Genomic DNA, 20060 nt, shown 5'->3' with positions numbered 1-20060 from the left:
GGCAAATGTCCAAAAGGCCAGTTCGTTTCTGGAATTATGTTTATATATTAAAAAAGCGCAAGTTCACAACAGATAGATTCACACAGAGGGCATATGGTATCTTTACCACTTCATATGTGCAGAGCATGGGACTTGTAAGTTTTTGCACATGTTACACAAAAGCTATACTGTGTGCAGCAAAGTTCTTTGTACGTTCTCAAGCACTGGCTGTTGCCAACAAAGAAGATAAATGTTCTTTCTCTGTCAGGGTTGTGAACATCTGTTCTTTAGTTTCATTCAATGTTTAAGGAGGTGACTTACATATAGGCTTCAGTTTTTTATTTTAGTTTGTACTCTTTTGAAATCGTGTTACATTCATAAACTTGCATGTTTTCACATTCAACCTGAAATAAATCCACAAAACTACCCCAAAGTGTTTTCTTCTTAGAATAGAAGTGGATTGTAAATAAATAACCCTTATTTTATGAATGAATATTTATTGATACAATCATAAGGGCTTCAACCCATGTTTATTCACATTTTTGTTTTCTATCTGCTTTATGTTTCGCCCCAAAAAGATACAGTCAGTTCACTTTACAGTATATTCGTTGTGAAGTGCTTTGAGACCTCTGGAAGACGTCACAAGGCACTATAGCAAATGCAAGGATTATTATTATTATTTATTACACGCCTCTGGTGCCCTGTCCCCTCTGCGCAATGTTGCCAAGTTACAATCCCTCACATATAACAATAATAATCCTTACATTTGGTATAGAGTCTTTCACGTCAAGAAAACGTCCCAAAACATTTCACAGGATATATTGTAAAGTGCAGTGACTGTGTGATTTATGAGAGAACATGGCAAAATTCCCTCCTCTTTTTGAATAGTGCCTTGGGATCTTTAACGTCCACCTGAACAGGCAGATGGGGCCTCAGTTTAACACGTGATCTGAAGGCTGGCACCCCCAACAATGCAGCACGTCTCCAGCGCTTCATTGCAGTGTCAGAACAGACAATATGAATTCCAAGTCCTGACATGAGATACAACCTTCTGTATCAAAGGTGAGAGTACTACCAACTCAGTCAGGCTGAAACTCTACCTCATAGATACTTGAGGCACTAACACACATATTACACAAGCTTAGTCCATTTGATTAAATATGATAAAATGGTTGGTGGAAGTACTTGGAAAATCCTCGTATATTTCACCAGATCATCTTTCTTTTATTACTTTCGCAGTTGATGTTTCTGAATTTTTCCTGAACTGCAAATATTGTAATACTGCCAAAGATGTGAATGAGCTCACAATCATGGTACAGGGAACCACGTTGTAAGCACTATCTATCTTGCGTGAAGGGCACTAAATAAATGCAAGTTGTTTTAATGCAACATCTCAGATCCAAAAAAATTAAGAACGGGTTATAATGGGTCTGTTAAACAAAATGACCACTGGTCCACTTCCAGGTTACCAATGTAATTTCCTGCACACGACTGACATTACCTCTTGCATTGGAGCTGACCTCAGAAATTGTTGAGTGAAGAGGCTGTTCAGAATGTTTTCATTTGAATTACATTTATAAAAGCTTCTGGAGTTTGTGTGCTCATGCCAATAGCCGACTGTTATCTAAGTGCAGGCTAACTTGCTACCTAGCACTCCATATTATTCCAAAACCTTGAGAATACGATAAGACACCTGAGTTTTAAAGCACAACAAACAAAATGATTTGAATTTTATTGCACTGTAAAAGTGTAGTGCTAGTTCGAGGTTCTTTGCAATCTCCACACAGGGTTGGTGCATGTCCGGTAAAGGTTTAAGGCCAATGGGAAAGAAGTTTGCTTTAAGCCCTTGTCATATTTGCAGAGATTGCTCGACTCTTAAAGTTCTTTCAAAATGATTTTAGATTGAAATTACGTTGGCAATATGGAATGCCTGGTCGCTTTACAGTTGCTACCTTAGGAATTCTCATCCTTACAATAATAATGATAATAATAATAATAAACCTTGCATTTGATATAACGCCTTATCACTTTGTTGAGACATCTCAAAGCGCTTCACAGAACATATTGTAAAGTGTAGTGACTGTGTATTTTATGGGCGAAACCTGGCAGCCAATTTCTAATTGAAACAAAAAGACGTGGATTGAGTGACCGATTTTTGTTTTGAAAAATTATTATAGCCCAGAACGTTATCCATCAATCAACTAACAACCGTGTTCCTCCTTACTGCTTGGTAAACACAGGCGTGTGGAATAACTTGCCTAAGATTTCTCCCCACTCAGGAAATAAACCCAGATCCTCTCACTAATGCGAGCGCATTAACCACTGTGCTACGTGACTCCACAAATTTGATAAGAGACATTAAATGTAAATAAGATGGTGTTGGTTGTGAACTGGTAACAAGTGTAAGCTCAGGATTGTCACTAGAATAGTTAAACAGGAGATTAAGAGCAGGTTTGCCACAAATGATTGCTGAGACTGAGCTCATAACTTTTAAAAGCATATTGAATAAACATTTGAAGAGAGACAATATAACAGGGTGTGGGGAAAGCTTAGGTATCAAAATAGTTGGCTCAAGTGGAGGAGCTAGTACCAGTTTAGGCTCGATGGATCAAATAGATTCCTCCTGTGCTGTCCCTGTCCCAGCCCTTTTCTCTTCTTCCCTTTTACAATGCCAATCTCTCTTTGTTTCACTCTATCCGTCTGTCTATATCTCCTCCTCTCTCTTGCTCTAACACTGTTTATATACATATGTGTCTCTCTCTACTCTCTCTCTGACCATGTTCTGTATTTGAACGAACACTCACTGCTAGTTTCAACTCGTGTTCAGGAGGAATCGAGACGACTAGTTACAATACGGAAGCACACACAAGCACAGTTAAAGATCTCACACACGATTACTGTAGTCCCAGGATCTTCTCACTGTTGAGGTTACGTGGGCATGTGGTTATCCAATGTGTGGATATTTGGAGCTCTCCTATATTTGGGTAGTAAGGATCTTATGGGATATGGAGAAAAGATAAGCAAATGAGCTTAAAGTTTCTGCAGTGATTTTATAAAATAACGGAACAAGCTTGATGGGCTGAGTAGCCCACACCTGTTGCCTAGTTTCCGAACAATGGGAAATGCATTAAAGGAGACAATTTTAAGAGAATTTTAATGTGCAGTATGTACCAAATTGAGTTCCTCAGGGCTTTGTCCTTGCTCCCCTCCTCTTCAACATCTATATGATCCGTCTTGGTAACATCATCCGCAGACATGGGGTCAACTTCCACATGAATGCAGATGATACCCAACTATATCTCTCTGCCTCCACCCTTGACTCCAGGACCACTGCTGTCCTGACAGAATGTCTGGCAGACACAAAGTCGTGGATGAGAGCTAACTTTCTTCAGTTGAATGTCAACAGACTGAGGCTTTCCTAATTGGCTCCCGTCAGCTCCTCCACACCTCAGGCGCTGACAACATCACCATCCATGGCTGCACACTCCAGCTTACTAAGCCAGTCTGGAACCTTGGTATCTTGTTTGACCCTCAACTCTCCTTTCTACCGCCATGACCCGCTCTGCTTTCTCCCACTTCTGCAACATCGCCCGGCTCCACCACTGTCTCACACCACAGGCCTCCAAAACCTTCATACGTGCATTCTTCTTGCTTGTCGGCCTCCCCAACTCCTCCCTCCATAGGCTGCAGATCATCCAGAACTCTGCAGCCCATGTCCTCTCCCGCACCAGGCTCCGTGACCCTATCACCCCCATCTTCGCCCGACTCCACTGGCTTCACATCACACAGAGGGTACATAGTCCTGTAGCTCAGTGGTTAGAGCACTCACCTTGCAAGCGAGACACCTGGGTTCAATTCCAGGCAGGGCAAGTTTCCTTACTCCACACGCCTAATACTAATACCTCCAAAATAAAAAAAATTTTTGTTCATTTTCAATCCACGACTGTTTGTGGGACACTGCTGTGTGCAATTGGCTGCCGCGTTTCGCCCACAAATGTACAGTCAATTCACTTTACAGTCAACCTCCATGGATGACGAAGCTAATTGTATCTAGAATGAAGCAGAAAACGGTGTATGACAAATGTCAAACCCAAGATACAGAAGACAACCAAATAGAATATAGGAAGTGCAGAAGAGGTTTGAAAAAGGAAATAAGAGGGGCTTAAAGATTATACGAGAAAAGGTTAGCGGGTAACATTAAAGGGAATTCTAAAATATTTTACACACCTATCAAGAAAAAAAGGCCTGTCAAAGGTAGGGTGGGGCCAATTAAGGACCAAGGGGGAAATCCTATTGTGGAGGCAGAGGGCATGGCTGATGTACTGAATGAGTACTTTGCATCTGTCTTCACAAAAGAAGTGGATGCACCAAATGCCGCAGTATCGGAGGAGAGGGTAGAGGAAATGGATAGGATAAGTATAAACAGATAGGAAGTACTGAAAAGGTTGACTGCGGTGAAGGTACATAAGTCGATCGGTCCAGACGGGATGCAACCAAGGTTACTATGGGAGGCACGGGTACAAATAGCGGAGGCTTTGGCTTCAATTTTTCAATCTTCGTTCGTTGGACACAGGAGTGCTGCCAGAGGACTGGAGAGTGGCCAATGTGACTCCCCTGTACAAAAAGGGACAGAAGGACAAACCTGGGAACTACAGGCCAGTCAGCCTAACATCAGTAGTGGGAAGCTCCTGGAGACTATAATCCAGGACAGAATAAATCTTCACTTAGAAGAATATGGGTTAATTAGGGACAGCCAACATGGATTTGTTAAAGGCAAATCTTGTTTAACAAATCTAATAGACTTTTTCGATGAGGTAACGAAGAGGGTGGATAAAGGTAGTGTAGTTGATGTAGTTTACATGGACTTTCAAAAGACATTTGATACAGTGCCACACGAAAGACTTGTAAGAAAGATAGAAGCCCATGGTGTAAAAGGGACAGTGGCAGCATGGATCCAGAACTGGCTGGGAGACAGAAAGCAGAGAGTTGTGGTGAATGGCTGCTCTGACTGGAGGGAAGTGTACAGTGGTGTCCCCCAGGGATCGGTATTAGGACCACTGCTCTTCTTAATATACATAAATGATCTGGACGTGGGTATAATAAGTACCATTTCCAAGTTTGCGGACGACACAAAGTTAGGTAGGGTAGTAAACAGTGAGAAGGATAGTAGCCAACTGCAGGAAGACATAGACAGAATGGTAAAATGGGCAGACACATGGCAGATGAATTTCAATGTGGAGAAATGCGAGGTAATGCATTTTGGTAGGAAGAATGAGGGAAGGCAATATAGGCTGGTAATACAATCTTAAGAGGGGTAAAAGAACAGAGAGACTTGGGGGTTCAGGTAAATTAATCCTTGAAGGTGGCAGGAGAGGAAGATAAAGCTGTAAAAAGGGCATATGGGATACTAGGCTTTATAAATAGGGGCATAGAGTACAAGAGTCAGGAGGTTATGATTAACCTATATAAAACACTGGTTAGGCCTCAGTTAGAATACTGTGCCCAGTTCTGGGCACCACACTATAGGAAGGATGTTAAGGCATTGGAAAGGGTGCAGAGGAGATTTACAAGGATGGTACCAGGAATGAGGGACCTTGATTATGAGGAAAGGCTGGAGAGGCTGGGATTATTCTCATTGGAGCAGAGAAGGTTACGAGGAGACCTAATAGAAGTCTTCAAAATCATAAGGGGATTTGATAGGTTAGAAAGGGAAAAACTGTTTTCACTGGTGGGTGTGTCGGTGACTCGAGGTCACAGATTCAAAATAGTCTCTAAAAGAAGCAGAGGGGAGGTGAGAAGACATTTTTTCACGCAATGAGTTGTTCGAATCTGGAACGTATTGCCTGAAAGGGTGGTCAAGGCTGATTCGATAACTACTTTTAAAAATGCGGTGGACGGGTATTTGAGGAGGACAGATTTGCAGGGTTATGGGGAAAGGGCTCGGGAGTGGGATTGACATTAATTGCTCTAAAGAGCCGGCACAAACTCGATGGGCTGAATGGCCTCTTTTTGTGCTGTACGATTCTATGATTCTATATTCTGTGAAGCGCTTTGAGATGTCGAGAAGACATGAAAAGCGCTATATCAAATGCAAGCATTATCATATTATTATTATTACAGTTCAAGATCCTGGTCCTCACCCTCAAAGCCCTCCATGGCCTTGCTCCCCCCTACCTCTGCAACCTCCTAACCCCCTACCATCTGCCCCCACCTTTGGAACTCCATCCCGCAGTCCCTGAGCCTCACCCTCTCCCTTGCCTCCTTCAAGATCTGTCTCAGGACCCTTCTCTTCAACCTTGCTTTCGATCACCCCGCTTCACCCCCCCCCCACCCCGCCCTCCCCAATCCCAAACCCTAGTTGCCTTGGGATATCCTCCCGACGGGAAAGGTGCTATACAAATGTAATTTTGTTGTTGTTGTTAAATGTACATTAAGCCTCATTATTGCACCTAAGATTTTACAGTGGAGGCTTGGTAACAGATCCTTTCTTTTATTTATTGTATTTCTTAATTAAGAAGCGTCCAAACCTTACTTTAGGAAGTAAAATATTGCTGTTTGAAAGAGACACGATGAGCCAAATGGCTTTCTTCACCACTTCAAATTTTTATGGTTCTGATTCATTAAAAACAGCTTCTGAAAAAATGATTTTGTGTTTGTTTTAGATGTTGATATTTTCCCCAAAGATTGGGGATATTTTCCCCAAAATCCAAAGATTGGATTTTATTTATTTGTTTGGTTGGTTTCAGACTGATTTGTAAGATAGGGTAACTTTACTCTGGGACTCTAAGATTAGGGACAGATTGAAGAGACAAGGTGTTTGTATGTTGAAGGGTCACTGAAATGCAACCCTCTCTTCAGTCAATTGTTATCACATAGCTGTCAGGACCTGTTATTTAATGATTCCTCCGAGACTAAAGCAATTCTGAAGTTCTGCAGCTCTTAAATTGTATCTTACTAACTGTCTTCATTTGCCAGCGTACTTTATGTGATGTGGGGTATTGAAGTGGAATGAGCCGTGGATGTCGTTTGCTTATTTACAGTTTCTTTTAGTTTCTACTTGTACTGAGTTGTGCTAAAATCAGCAATTAGGAGATTGACCTGCATCTGACTTTAGAGAGAAAACAGTAAGGTATATTGGAGAAAGAGACACAGAAATGGAATAATAATAATAATATACTGTCAAGTGAATTGACTGTGTGTTTTGTGGGAGAAATGTGGCAGCCAATTGTGTACAGCAGTGTCCTACAAACAGGAGGGAACAGAAAATAATAAAAAGTGATTATGACAGATAATTACTTGTCGGCCTCCTCAACTCTTCCCGCCATATGTTGCAGATCATCCAGTATTCTGCAGCTTGTGTCCTCTTCCACATCAGGCTCTGTGACCCCATCACACCCACTCTCGCCTGGCTCCACTGGCTCCCCATCCCTCAACGGATCGAGTTCAAAATCCTCGTCCTCACCTTGAAGGCCCTCCATGGCCTCGCCCCCACCCACTCCAACCTGCTAACCCCTTATCAACCTGTCCGCTCCCTCCGCTCAGCAGGCTCCGGCCTGCCCAGCCCACCCCGCCATGAGCCTCTCCGCCCCCACCCTCTGGAACTCCATCCAACATTCCCTTCACCTCGCTCCTTCAGCTCCTTCAAAGCGCGCCTCAAGACTCTCCTTTTCGACCGTGCCTTCGGCCACACTACTGGCCACCCTCCTACCCACTCTGCCCTCCACCCTCCCTTATCCCAACCCACTCTGGTCCTAATCCCTGACTTGGGATGTCCTCCCGACGTGAAAGGCTCTTTATAAATGTAATATTGTATTGTAATTACTGTTAGAGATCTCTGTAATACATCTAAGTACCCAACCTCTGCACATTGCCCGCACCAGTCACAACACCCCCTCGTGGCCCGGGAGGACCTATGCCTAACTCACCACTACTAATAACTCATCATTGAGCCTTTTCCTCTTGGGGCAAAGAGTTATCAGGAGATTATGGTACTTTTATAATGATAATAATCCTTGCATTTGATTTAGCGCCTTATCATGTCTTATACTGTAAAGTGAATTAACTGTATATTTTGTTGCCAAAAATACTTTAAATGTAACCGATGGAATCCAATCCTGAAAATCAGTAGGGAAAGGAGAGACGGACTGGTTAGGGAGAGAGGAATGAGCTGTAACAGGGCACAAAGGCTTAGGTGCAGTGGGACAAAAGAGAGTGAAGGATTGGAGATGGAATGATAAATACAATGAAGATTCTTGGAAGCTTGTGAGCTGCTGTTAGTAATAGATTTGCCAAAGTTAGAAAGCAGCCCCAGGCATATTGGCAAGTGGCGGCTGTGCAGAATTCCTGCCATTCTGGTGACATTTTAATGGCTTGTACAAATTATTGGTGGTCAACAGTTAATTTTTGCAAAAAAAATATAATTTTAGGCCGTGTACTCAATAATTCATTTTTTCAACAAAGCCTTTTTGTGATCATTTTAGTATGTCAGTCAATTTTGCCTGGGAGCACTTGGCTTGAACTTCCATAGTTTTCAGAGCCAATTTTTTAAAAAAAATGTTTTGATCTTGTTGCCAAGCCACATATCGAGTGTCTCAAGGTGCTGTGAGTCGAGTTGAGAACAAATGGAAGATTTTTATTTCATTTATTTTTCAATTTAATTCATTTTTTTTATTACTTGACGCTCATATTTGGCCAAAAATACAGGCTGGGGCCTGCGACCAGAAATATGCTGATCTTGCTTCACTTGGGGGTGTGTAGCAGGCACTTCGATCACTAACTCACTGATTTATTTTTCGATTGATTCCCTCCCTGTGCATTGAGGCTCTATTTGCATTCGTGCCTTTCCACACCTCTGCCTTGCCCGCCTCCGTCACTGCCTCTCACTGCAGGCCAGCGAGACCCTGATCCACGCTTTCATTACATCCCGGCCTGACCACACCAACTGCCTGCTCACTGGACTTCCCAACTCTTCCCTTCACAAGCTGCCGATTCTTCAGAACTCTGCAGTTCGCATCCTCTCTCGCACCAAACTCCGGGAACCTATCAATCCCATTTTTGCTCGGCTTCACTGGCTCCTCATTCCTCAGAGAATTGAGTACAAACCCCTTGTTCTTACATTCAAAGCCCTCCACGGTCTTGCTCCCTCCTACCTCTCTGATCTCATCACCCCATATCAGCCTCACTTCGTGGTCACCGGCCAGCTTCAGGTCCCTCGCACTCCCCGCCCCACCATTGGCAGTCAGGTATTCAGCATCTCAGCCCCCAGACTCTGGAACTCTATCCCACAATCCCTCCACCTCACCCCCTTTCTTGCCTCCTTCAAGTTCCATCTGAAGACCTTCCTCTTCGACCGTGCCTTCAGCCACCCTCCCACCCCCCAACTCCCAGCTCGGATCCAAAACCCTTGATTGTCCAGCTCTCTGGGACGTCTTTCCAACATGATAGGCGCTATACAAGTGTAATTTGTTGTTGTTGAGATTGGGAATTAACCATGTGCAGATTTCTGAGCATAGGCTTGTGTCATTGTGCAAAGCTATACATTGGTTATATAGGTAATTCACAACAGAAAATGGTCATAATGCCTTGTTGGCATTGGGCTTTTATACAACAAGGGATAAAGAATGTGAGAGTAGGAAAGTAATGCTGTAGTATAATATTTTGTAGTCAGGCCTCATATACAATATTGTGTAGAGTTTCTCCAGCTGACAAAGGATATGCTGGCCTTGGAGAAAGTCCAGCAATGATTCACCAAGATGATACCTGGGATAAAAAGGACTGAAATGTAATGAAGATCTGAGCAAATTGCGGTTCTGTTTATTGGAGTTCAGGAGGTTGATGGGTGATCTGATTGAGATGTTATAATAACCCTTACATTTGATATAGTAACTTATCACATCTTCTAGACGTCTCAAAAGTGCTTCACAGAATATACTTTGAAGTGAATTGACTGTATATTTTCTGGGCGAAACGCGGCAGCAATTGTGCATAGCAGTGTCCCACAAACAGTCGTGTATTGAATGACCAAATTATTATTGTTTTTTGAAGGAATTATTATTTCCCAGTGAAGTGAGCCGCCAATCAACTAACACCTGGGTTCCTATTTACTGCTAGGTAAACAGAAGCATGTGGAGTAAGGAAACTTGTTCAACGTTTTGCTCTGCCCAAGAATCAAACCCAGGTCCTCTCGCTTGCCACTCAAGTACTCTGATTTAGCACTGAGCTACAGGACTCCATGCTGCAGATGTTGAAATAATGAAAGTTATTGACAATATATAGGGAGTATATAGTATATAAATTTTAATCTAATTGGGAAATCCAGGAGAACACAGGACAAGAGGGCATAAGAAGACATGTTCATATGTCTAATGACAATTACTGTTGTGGTTATCCTCCTGGGAGATGAGGTAACTGGGGTCTCTTTGGGGCTGAAATGCCCAAGGTGCCATGGCTGACGTTGGAATGTCTGTATTAAGGCAATCCTCTATGGCAATCTTTGTAGTCCAGTTCCTGAGCCAGGCAGGTCCACAATTTGCCACGACAATATTGATAACAGACCAGTTAGCCTGGCAGGACTTGGAGGAGCAGACCAGTCACTATGCAAAGTCATTTTTCCTACTTGATCTTGTTAACCCTGCAAGCCAAAGCTCTAATTGTAGGGTGGTCCTAGCTAGACAATCAGTGTTTCTGCATGTGTCAAACACACGGCTGACTTAATAAAAGACCTAACTTTAAATTTAGAACAAAGCCAGTGGAAGGGGAGGTCAGAGAAGAAAATCTTTATACAAAAGGCCTTCAGAATATAGAATATATCTCAGAATGCAATAGATACAGAGTGGATTGAGTTGTTTAAGTCAGGACTTTGAGATAACAGTCTAGGCTCAAACTTTACTGCATTGCTACAGTGTTGGAGGTGCCATCCTTCAGATGAAACATTAAACCGAGGTCCCATGTGTCTGTTCAGTTGGTTGTTAAAGATCCCATGGCACTATTCATAAAGAGAAAATAGTTTCTGCCAGTCTCTTGGCTAACACTCTTCCACTAAATGGGTCTTTGCTGGCTGTGCTCATATTAGCTGCCAAATATGCTTACAAATGCAAGTACTGTACTATACTTCACAGAAATGTTTGAAGCGCTTTGAGACGTTTCGATAATGTGATGTGGCTCTATATCAAATACAAGAATTTTTTTTATCATTTGGCAAAGCATAATTGAAAATTAATAGTTTGTTTTAATAAAGCTCTTATTTATCTTTTAAGGTTAAAGACAAGCCAAAAGAAGATGTGAAAGAAGGAAGTGCTTCAACTCGCAAACTGCGTTTCAAACAGTACGCCTCAATGGAGTATGAAGGGGATTTGTACATGACTCCAAGAGATTTCTTATTCTCTGTGATCCTAGAAGATCATGATAGTAAGTTGGCCACATGTAATACTTTACATGTAAAAATCTAGGAATGTTTAGTGAGTTTATACAAGTCAGGCCTGGTTTGCATTCCACCAGAGCACCTGAGTTTATGAAATTTATTTCCCCAGCTCCTTCTACTTCTATTACTTCTATTTACTGTGTAAAAGAACAGCATGATTGAGAACCCTCATGTACTGTGTGCAGTGATGATATTTAGTCTTGAGTACATTGAAACCAGTGAGTGAAAGTAGTAAGTTTGAACATGCAGTATTTAGAGAGGTTTAAACGGGAAACTGAAATATGATGCTTTTATGTGCGGATGGACATAGGAAAGTGAAAACATTTTAAAATATTGTAGGATAGCTCAGAAGATGAAGCACACTTAAAAGAGTACAGAAAAAAAGCAGGGGATTGGGATTGACTCAATGGACTAAATGGCCTCTTGCAATGAGCACCAAACACCCAGCAGGCAAATGCAAATCTTACACACAGCAAAATAACTGCTGTTCATTGAAACTGAGTTTGGAGAACGTTGAAAACTTGGATGTAGAAAAGAGAAAACATTTTAAAACAAGATTGTAAGAGAGCTCAGAAGATGAATGCTGGAGTCATTTCATTGAATCATTTCTAGGTCAGAAAACATTGGAACAAAGATATCTTGTCCTCCACTCATTAAAGCAGAGAGAGAAAGAATGCACACAGCTGAGAGCAAGCAAGCGAGACTGAAGACTAACATTTTCCAAGAAGCCCATCAATGAGCTTTATTTACGCGCCCTCCCCATTTTTTTAAAATGATGGAATTGCTGCTGAGAAGCCAGACAAGCAAATCCTGCCCAGGGAACAATGACCAGAGCTACCAAACCCGCTCTCTTGCTTTCTGTTCTACTTGTTAACCCCTCCGTCAAACTCACTGGTAAACACTTCAACTCTGACTACTGCTCTGGAGATGGGTGCCAACTAAGTTGGGTTCAGTTTGAATCACAGAATCCTACAGCACAGAAGGAGGCCATTCAGCTCATCATGCATGTGCTGGCTCTTTGAAAGAGCTACCTAACTAATCCCACTCGCCTTCTTTCTCCCCATAGCCCTGTATTGTTTTCCATTTCCATCCTATTTCCTTTCGAAAGTTATTATTGAATTGGCTTTCAGGCAGTGCATTCCAGATCGTAATATCTCACTATGTCAAAACAATTCTCCTCATCTCCCCTTTGTTTATGTATTATCTTGAATCTGTGTCCTCTGGTTACTGACCCACCAGCCAGTGGAAACAGTTTCTCTTTATTTACTCTATCAAAACCCTTCATAATTTTGAACACCCATATTAAATCTCCCCTTAACCTTCTCTGTTCTAAGGAGAACAATCCCAGCTTCTCTAGTCTCTCCACATAACTGAAGTCTCTCATCCCTGGTACCATTCTGGTTAATTTTCTTTGCACTCTCTCCAAGCTCTTGACATCGCTCCTAAAGTGAATTGAAGAGCATTGCACAAAACATAAGCTCAGGGTATAGGCCAGTGGTTCTCAAAAAAATGTTTTATGATGACCTCAGTGTGCGGCCACGAAAACTTAGTGTGACTTTTCGTAATCTGCGTTATGTCCTCTATTCTCGAGCCAGCCAGCGTGTGAGGAGAGACAGAGAGGGAGAGAGAGACCTGCACACATGCCCTACCAGAAGCCATGGTCCAGCCGCCCACAGCAGCTCTGCCCGGGCCAAAACGTGCTTGAACTGAAAAGTCCAGCATGCACTGCGCCCCACACACTCTCTCCGCTCTCCCCCACACCCCCCCACCCCCCCAACCCAGGGTAGGGGGCTGCTGTGGCCACACATAATCAGGCGGGTGTGTGGCCACTTACAACCATGGTGGCCACATTTGAAAATGGCTGCATCTCTCTGAATACCTTCTTTATAACTAGAGATGCCACATTGATTTAAAGATGTTTAAAAATGTCACATATTTTGCAAAATCTTCAGTCCTTTTAAGGTACCTCAAATCTATATCTGAGAACTTGTTTATTGAAGAGAAATCATCTGGAATCCGTAAAAACATACCTGAAATAATTTCAAGATATCCACAAATATTTTAAGTCCTATTTGGAATGGATTTGGGACATATCATACCTCAATGAATTGCTGTCATACCTTAACAAGATGCCTCGCTTTGATAAAATTAATATTTCACGGGCATCTGCCGTTTTCTCTGACTTGCATTTAGGGGCGCTATATAAATGCAAGTTGTTGTTGCATGCTTTAGCATTTCTGTTGAGCAGTTCTGATTTTCAGATTGTCTGCAAATACTTTGAATCAAATGCTGTAATGAAAACCTTCACAACACAACATTTATAAGATGGGCATTTGAAAAGCACAATGCATCATCAAACAACATACGCGAAGGGGATGGATTATTTATTGAAATTATTGCATTATTTATTGAAAATGCACAATGTTTGGGAAAGAGAAAATCAAATGCTGAATATAAATGATTCCCCCGTTTGGATTTATCAAAATAACGACAAATTGCATTTATATAGCATCCCTCATGCAGGGTAGAGTCCCAGAACGTTTGACGGTGGAGCACGACGCCAAGCCAGGGAGAGGGGGGAGGTGACCATAGGCACGGTAAAAGAGGAAGGTCTTCAGGCGCGACCTGAAGATGGGGAAGGAAGGGGCAAGACGGAGGGATAGAGGAAGAGTGTTTCAGAGTTTCGGGGCACAAGGGCATTTGCAGGTGGGCTCGAGGGATTTGCAGGAGGCCAGAGCCAGTGGAGCGAAGGTGGCGGGTAGTGCGCAGGGGAGTAAGCAGGTCGGAGAGGTAGGGAGGTGTCAGGGTATGAACGAATTTGAAGGCGAGCGTGAGGATCTTGAAATTGATCCATTCCTTGATAGGGAGCCAGTGGAATAATTTTAAAATTCCTCACCACCTGCACGTGGTGAATGTTGGATGTAAGTGGAGACTTTCTGAGAGTTCCTGGGGATGCAATTCATTGGTTTCTCAAGAGCCTAAAAAAACCACGAGTTGAAAAATGGCCATTTATTCACCCATCTACGCCGTACCTTTCATGGACCATGTGGAGTCTGCCCTGTCATGACTGTCCACCCAATTCATCTCCAGTAGAAAGCTCTGCATAAATAGTTTTCTCAAAACAGGTATAGACCTGTTTTAAGAAAACTATACGTTTGCTGTTCTACTCTAACTGCCCCACAGACAACATTCCCTTAGCCCCAACATCAGTTTCAATTGGCGGGTGGGACGGTAACCAGAGGACACAGATTCAGGATAATTGGTAAAAGAACCAGAGGGGAGGTGAGGAGAATTTTTGTAATGCAGCATGTTGTTACGATCCGGAATGCACTGCCTAAAAGGGTGGAAGCAGATTCAGTAATAACTTTCAAAAGAGAATTGGATAGATACTTGAAAGAAACAAAAATTGCAAAGCTGTGGGGAAAGAGCAGGGAAGCGAGACTAATTGGATAGCTCTTTCAAAGAGCCAGCACAGGCAGGATGGGCCAAATGAAACTGTGCTGTAGGATTCTGTGATGATTCTATGATCTCAAAAGGGTCTCAAAAAGGTATAGAAGGACATGCGAGACACAGATCCTCCATCTCCATCAGTTGTTACTGAGTCTTGCTTCTAGTGTGTAACACAGAGCTGTTAACGTCAGGAAATGTTAGGAATGTGACTTTTGATTCAAAGCAATGAGACAGTTGCAAACCCACTTGAAGATTTAGAGCCAGTGTTTCTTTTCATAATATCACAATAAGGTTATATTTTTAAACCAAAAATGGACAACATGTGGCCAATCTGCATCTTGGTCCCTGAGCGACTTATACTTCGAATATAATAGAAATGTAAATGATTGTGTAAATCTGCTAAAAAGTCCAGTGTGTTCACAGATGAGCATTCTCAGCAATAGGTAGAAAGTTATGATCAAATTGGACTTTTAAAAACACAGCTGGCAATTAAATATGTTCATTAGTACTAATGCAGTTGTATTTCAATTAGCTTGTGTGAGTCACAAAATAGTCATTATTCATTTTCAGTTAGCTGTTCATTCCTGGTGTTTTCAGGATGCTATCCCACGTGAAGAGAGCTATATAAATGCAAGTTGTTGTTTTACGTTAAAACATTACGTGGATGACATTTAACCTAGGCATCAGATTGGTGTGCATTCCTCGCCTTTGTTGTTGTTATTGTGGAGTCCTGTAGCTCAGTGATTAGAGCACTCACCTCGCAAGCGAGAGACCTGGGTTTGATTCCCGGCAGAGCGAAACCTTGTGCAAGTTTCCTTACTCCACACGCCTGATAACAAACCCTCAAGAAAAAAAACAATAATAAATTGGTCACTTCAATCCACGACTGTTTGTGGAATTACTGCAATTGGTGTCGCATTTTCTCCACAAATACAACAACAACAAGATTCCATTTATTGAGCGCCTTTCACGTCGGGAGAACGTCCCAAGACGCTGTACAGTTGGGTCAGGACCCGAGCAAGGGGGAAATGGTCAGGGTGAGGGGAGGAAGGGAGGGAGCGAGAAGGGGGTAGAGAGTCGAGAGGGGAGCTGAAGGCTCGGTCAAAGAGAAAGGTCTTGAGACCGGCCTTGAAGGAGGAAAGGGAGGAGGCGGCGAAGGCACTGGGGGATGGAGTTCCAGAGCCTAGGGGCTGAGAGGCTGAAGGCCCGGCCACCGATGGTAGGGCGGTTGGGGCGGGGGATGTGGAGCAGACCGGAGCCAGAGGAACGGAGGGTACGGGCAGGTAGGTAGGGGGATAGTAGGTCGGAGAGGTAGGAGGGAGCAAGGCCGTGAATGGCCTTGTAGGTGAGGATGAGGATCTTGAATTCGATCCTCTGGGGGATGGGGAGCCAGTGGAGGCGAGCGAGGGTGGGAGTGATGTGGTCCCGAAGCCTGGTGCGGGACAGTACACGAGCTGCAGAGTTCTGAATGACCTGCAGCTTGTGGAGGGAGGTGCCGGGAAGGCCGGCGAGGAGAGAGTTCCCATAGTCCAGCCTTGAGGTGATAAAGGCGTGGACCAGAGTTTCAGCAGCGTGAGGGGTGAGGTAGGGCCGTAGTCTGGCGACATTCCGGAGGTGATGGAAGGCGGTGCCAGTTGTGGCGCGGATATGAGGGAGAAAGGACAGCTCAGGGTCGAACAGAACCCCGAGGTTCCTGACGGCTTTGAGAGGTGGAGAGTGCAGCCTTGGATGCTGATGTTGTCAGCGCCTGAGGTGCGGAGGCGCTGACGCGAGCCAATCAGGAGGGCCTCAGTTTTGCGCACGTTGAGCTGGAGAAAGTTATCTCTCGTCCAGGACTCGATGTCGGACAGGCAGGCTGTCAGGACATCGGTGGTCGTGGAGTTGAGGGTAGAGGAGGAAAGGTAGAGTTGGGTGTCATCCGCATACATGTGGAAGTTAACCCCATGTCTGCGGATGATGTCACCAAGGGGGAGCATATAGAGGGTGAAGAGGAGGGGACCGAGGACAGAGCCTTGAGGGACACCGCACGAGACAGTGCGGGGGTTGGAGGAAAAACCATTTGTGGAGACAAAGTTAATATACAGTTAATTCACTTTACAGTATATTCTGTGAAGCACTTTGAAACGTCTAGAAGACGTGAAAAGAGCTATATCAAATGCAATTATTATTATTATGTTGGCCCATTTGAACCCCATTGCCAACGGAGATCTGTCCTGTGTGGAAGGTCTTTAGTTTGTTATCTTGCCAGTGCAGTAATTGTGCTGGTGTTATTTTTCCTGATAACTTGCCAAATGCGCTTTATTGGCACGCAACATTTTTAAACATTAATAATGGGAATGCAGCCTCAATTGATATGTTAAGGATACAAGTGTTGTGTTAGAAAAAGTTAAACAAATTAATTAGAGACATTAGCTTTTCAGTTCCTTAAGTAGATCTGGTAAAGGGCATCCCCATGGTATAGTGGATTGAGCTGCAGATTACAGACCAGAAGCTTGCTGGTTTGAATTCCATTCCATGCTGAGTTTTCTGGTCTTAGCAGGGTTACCAGGGTTGCCTTGGGAGACTCAATTGGCTTGGCCTTCCCAAGATTAAGTAGGGAAAAAGCAGCCTGGATTCCTGCTCCTGGACCTTCTACAACAAGGGTCTCCAACCGGTTGATCACCATGAAGTGACATCTCATACATACTCAATAAAATCAAGAAAAAGGAATGATATTTAGGGCAGTTTAAACACTAAAGTTTATATTTTTATTTTGAGATGCATGAAATACTTTGAGCATCTGAATTCGTTTTCAACTGAACTGAATAATGACATAGTTCTATCGCTCGTTCCTCTTGACGTTTTGATCATGTGTGAGAGCGCCACCTTGCATCGATTAACCGATTGGGATCCTCAACTGGTTGTGAGTGTATGTGGTAGTCAGGTGGAGAGAAGTAGATATGGCTGTGACATCCTCCATAGGCCTGCTGACACTCATCGCTAAGGCTCACACATGAGCAAAGGCAACTTGTGAGGCATAACAGAGAGCAACCAGCGCCCTAAGAACTCACCTCAGCAGGATGGGGCTAGACCAGAAGCAAAGAGGCATATGCCAGTGGGGAGAAAATTGGATAATTAATTGGATAAACTAATGTTTATTTTAAAAAGTTGGATCTGGTTAGAAAACATTGAAATTCAAGCATCCCCGTTTCTGAACTACGAACAGACCATTCTCTTAATTATCCTTGTGGGTTGACCAGTTAAATCTCTGCTTACCTAATGGTACTGTCACAATTTTTCAAAAAAGCTTAGAAAATACCTTTGGCACTCATTAGAAATTTTTGAGAGCAGCCAGTTCATCAGCTTGTGAAAGATACGACAATTCAACATCCTTTTAAACATTAGGAAGAACAAAGGAACTTTAATTTTATAACGCCGTGTCACGTTGAAACGTCTCATAAGAGCTTCACAAGTAATTACTGTTCATTTAGTAGATAGAAGAATAATTTGTTTCCCTTGTAGAATAGAAGACAGTGCCCAGTTTAGGAGTCTGCAAAACAAAGTTCTGAGTGCTTAAACTTTGTGGAATTATTCTAATTTAATTCACATTTTCTAAAGCATAGTTGCTGGTGCTTGCCGCGCCAGAATATAACCTTTTGAAATAGCTGTAAAATCAAGAAATCTCAGTTTACAATGACTTATTGTCACAGCATAGCTGTGTTTAACTATATTACACCAATTAAAGCATGACAGGAGTCATAAATTCCATTCCTTAGTCATTTCTAGATACGTTCAGTGATCTTTAGCCCTATTTTGTTGGCAACTAAAGCATTGCTACTAACAGATAGCATACAGTGGTGTGCTTTATTCCCTTCCTGTGCAGCTGACATTTGTTTAACTGAGTCGATACGTCACTGTGAATACCTTGCAAGAATCTGATTGAGCAAGTAACACCTGCTGTAGTTATTTTACTGATAACCCACTTCAAATGAAACGATTTACAGCCCTAGAGAATGAATACATGTTGCTGATAACAATGAAGTCTGTGAAAGTGCATAGTCCAATCTTTGGTCAAGTAGGCTCTGAGTTGACTTGCTTGATGAAAGCAACATGGGGGAACTCAGTAATCTGATACCTGAGCCAGTGTTACAAAATGTTGTTTTTCAATTGCTTTCAGATCCTTTCCCATTATGGCACTGCTGTGTTTAAAATCCATGATAAATGAACACTTTTAAGTCGGCCCATTATTTGATCTGGCTACCATCACATAAATGAGCCGCCGAAGCCCTATAGAGGCACTGAAGAGACAGACCATAATTTCTTTCACTTAGATTTTGATCACTCTTTGTGGCTGTGCTCTTTAACGGATAGGGTGGTTGCAGGTAGGCAAGCCTCAAGAAGCTTACCAGTGCCTCATAGAATTGTAGGCACTGTACAGTATGGAATCAGGCCTTTTGGGCCAGCTCGCCCATGCCAGCCAGCATTTATACCCCACAGGAGCCTCCACCATTCTAATCAATGCAATTCTCAATTAACTAAATAATTTGAAAGTAGTAGGATTTGGCAGGGAAAATATAATTTTAAATAAATTCAGTAGTAATATATCCATGTTATTGGAATAAAATCCTTACTTGTTCCTTATTATTGGGTGGGATTCAGAGCAGTGGAGTCCTGTAGCTCAGTGGTTAGAGCACTCACTTTGCAAGTGAGAGACCTGAGTTCAATTCCAGGCAGAGGGCGAAAACTTGGTCAAGTTTCCTTACTCCACACGCCTAATAATAATCCCTCCAAAAAAAAAACAATAATAAATTGGTCATTTTCAATCTATGACTGTTTGTGGGGCATTGCTGTGCGCAATTGGCTGCCGCGTTCACCCACAAATATACAGTCAATTCACTTTACAGTATATTCTGTGAAGCACTTTGAGACATCTAGAAGACGTGAAAAGCGCTATATCAAATGCAAGGATTATTATTATTATTATTATTCCTGTTCAAATTCCATTTTTTCTGAAGTTTTTAAAACCAGATATGATTAGTTAACGCTGACAGCATAGTACATGGTTGGAGAGCTGCCAGAACCTGTGGAACCTTACCGTTTGTTGAGTGACCATATTTAGGAGGCTCTGGGCAACAGAAGGTGTTATCTGCACCGGGTTCATCAATATGCCCTCATATTTTCATGTTTTGGTATCTAACTTGATTGGTATAAAGGGGCATAAAGAAGTGAGCTG

The 20060-nt window shown here is 42.8% G+C and overlaps 1 protein-coding gene across 1 annotated transcript in view; it reads left to right on the top strand.

Annotated features, from left to right (window-relative positions):
* Nucleotides 1-20060, top strand: part of micu2 (mitochondrial calcium uptake 2) — a 264328-nt gene that overhangs the window by 137897 nt on the left and 106371 nt on the right. Inside the window, exon 2 of the mRNA XM_042333913.1 lies at nt 11235-11385. Coding sequence (XP_042189847.1) covers nt 11313-11385 — 73 coding nt within the window. The 5' untranslated portion in view covers nt 11235-11312. The remainder of the gene's footprint in view (nt 1-11234; nt 11386-20060) is intronic.

Source organism: Callorhinchus milii, unplaced genomic scaffold (assembly GCF_018977255.1).
Source record: "Callorhinchus milii isolate IMCB2004 unplaced genomic scaffold, IMCB_Cmil_1.0 Scaffold4, whole genome shotgun sequence".
In the NCBI taxonomy this organism is placed as follows: domain Eukaryota; kingdom Metazoa; phylum Chordata; class Chondrichthyes; order Chimaeriformes; family Callorhinchidae; genus Callorhinchus; species Callorhinchus milii.
The sequence above is the reverse complement of the archived record's forward strand: the minus strand, read 5'-3'. Positions and strand labels throughout refer to the sequence as shown.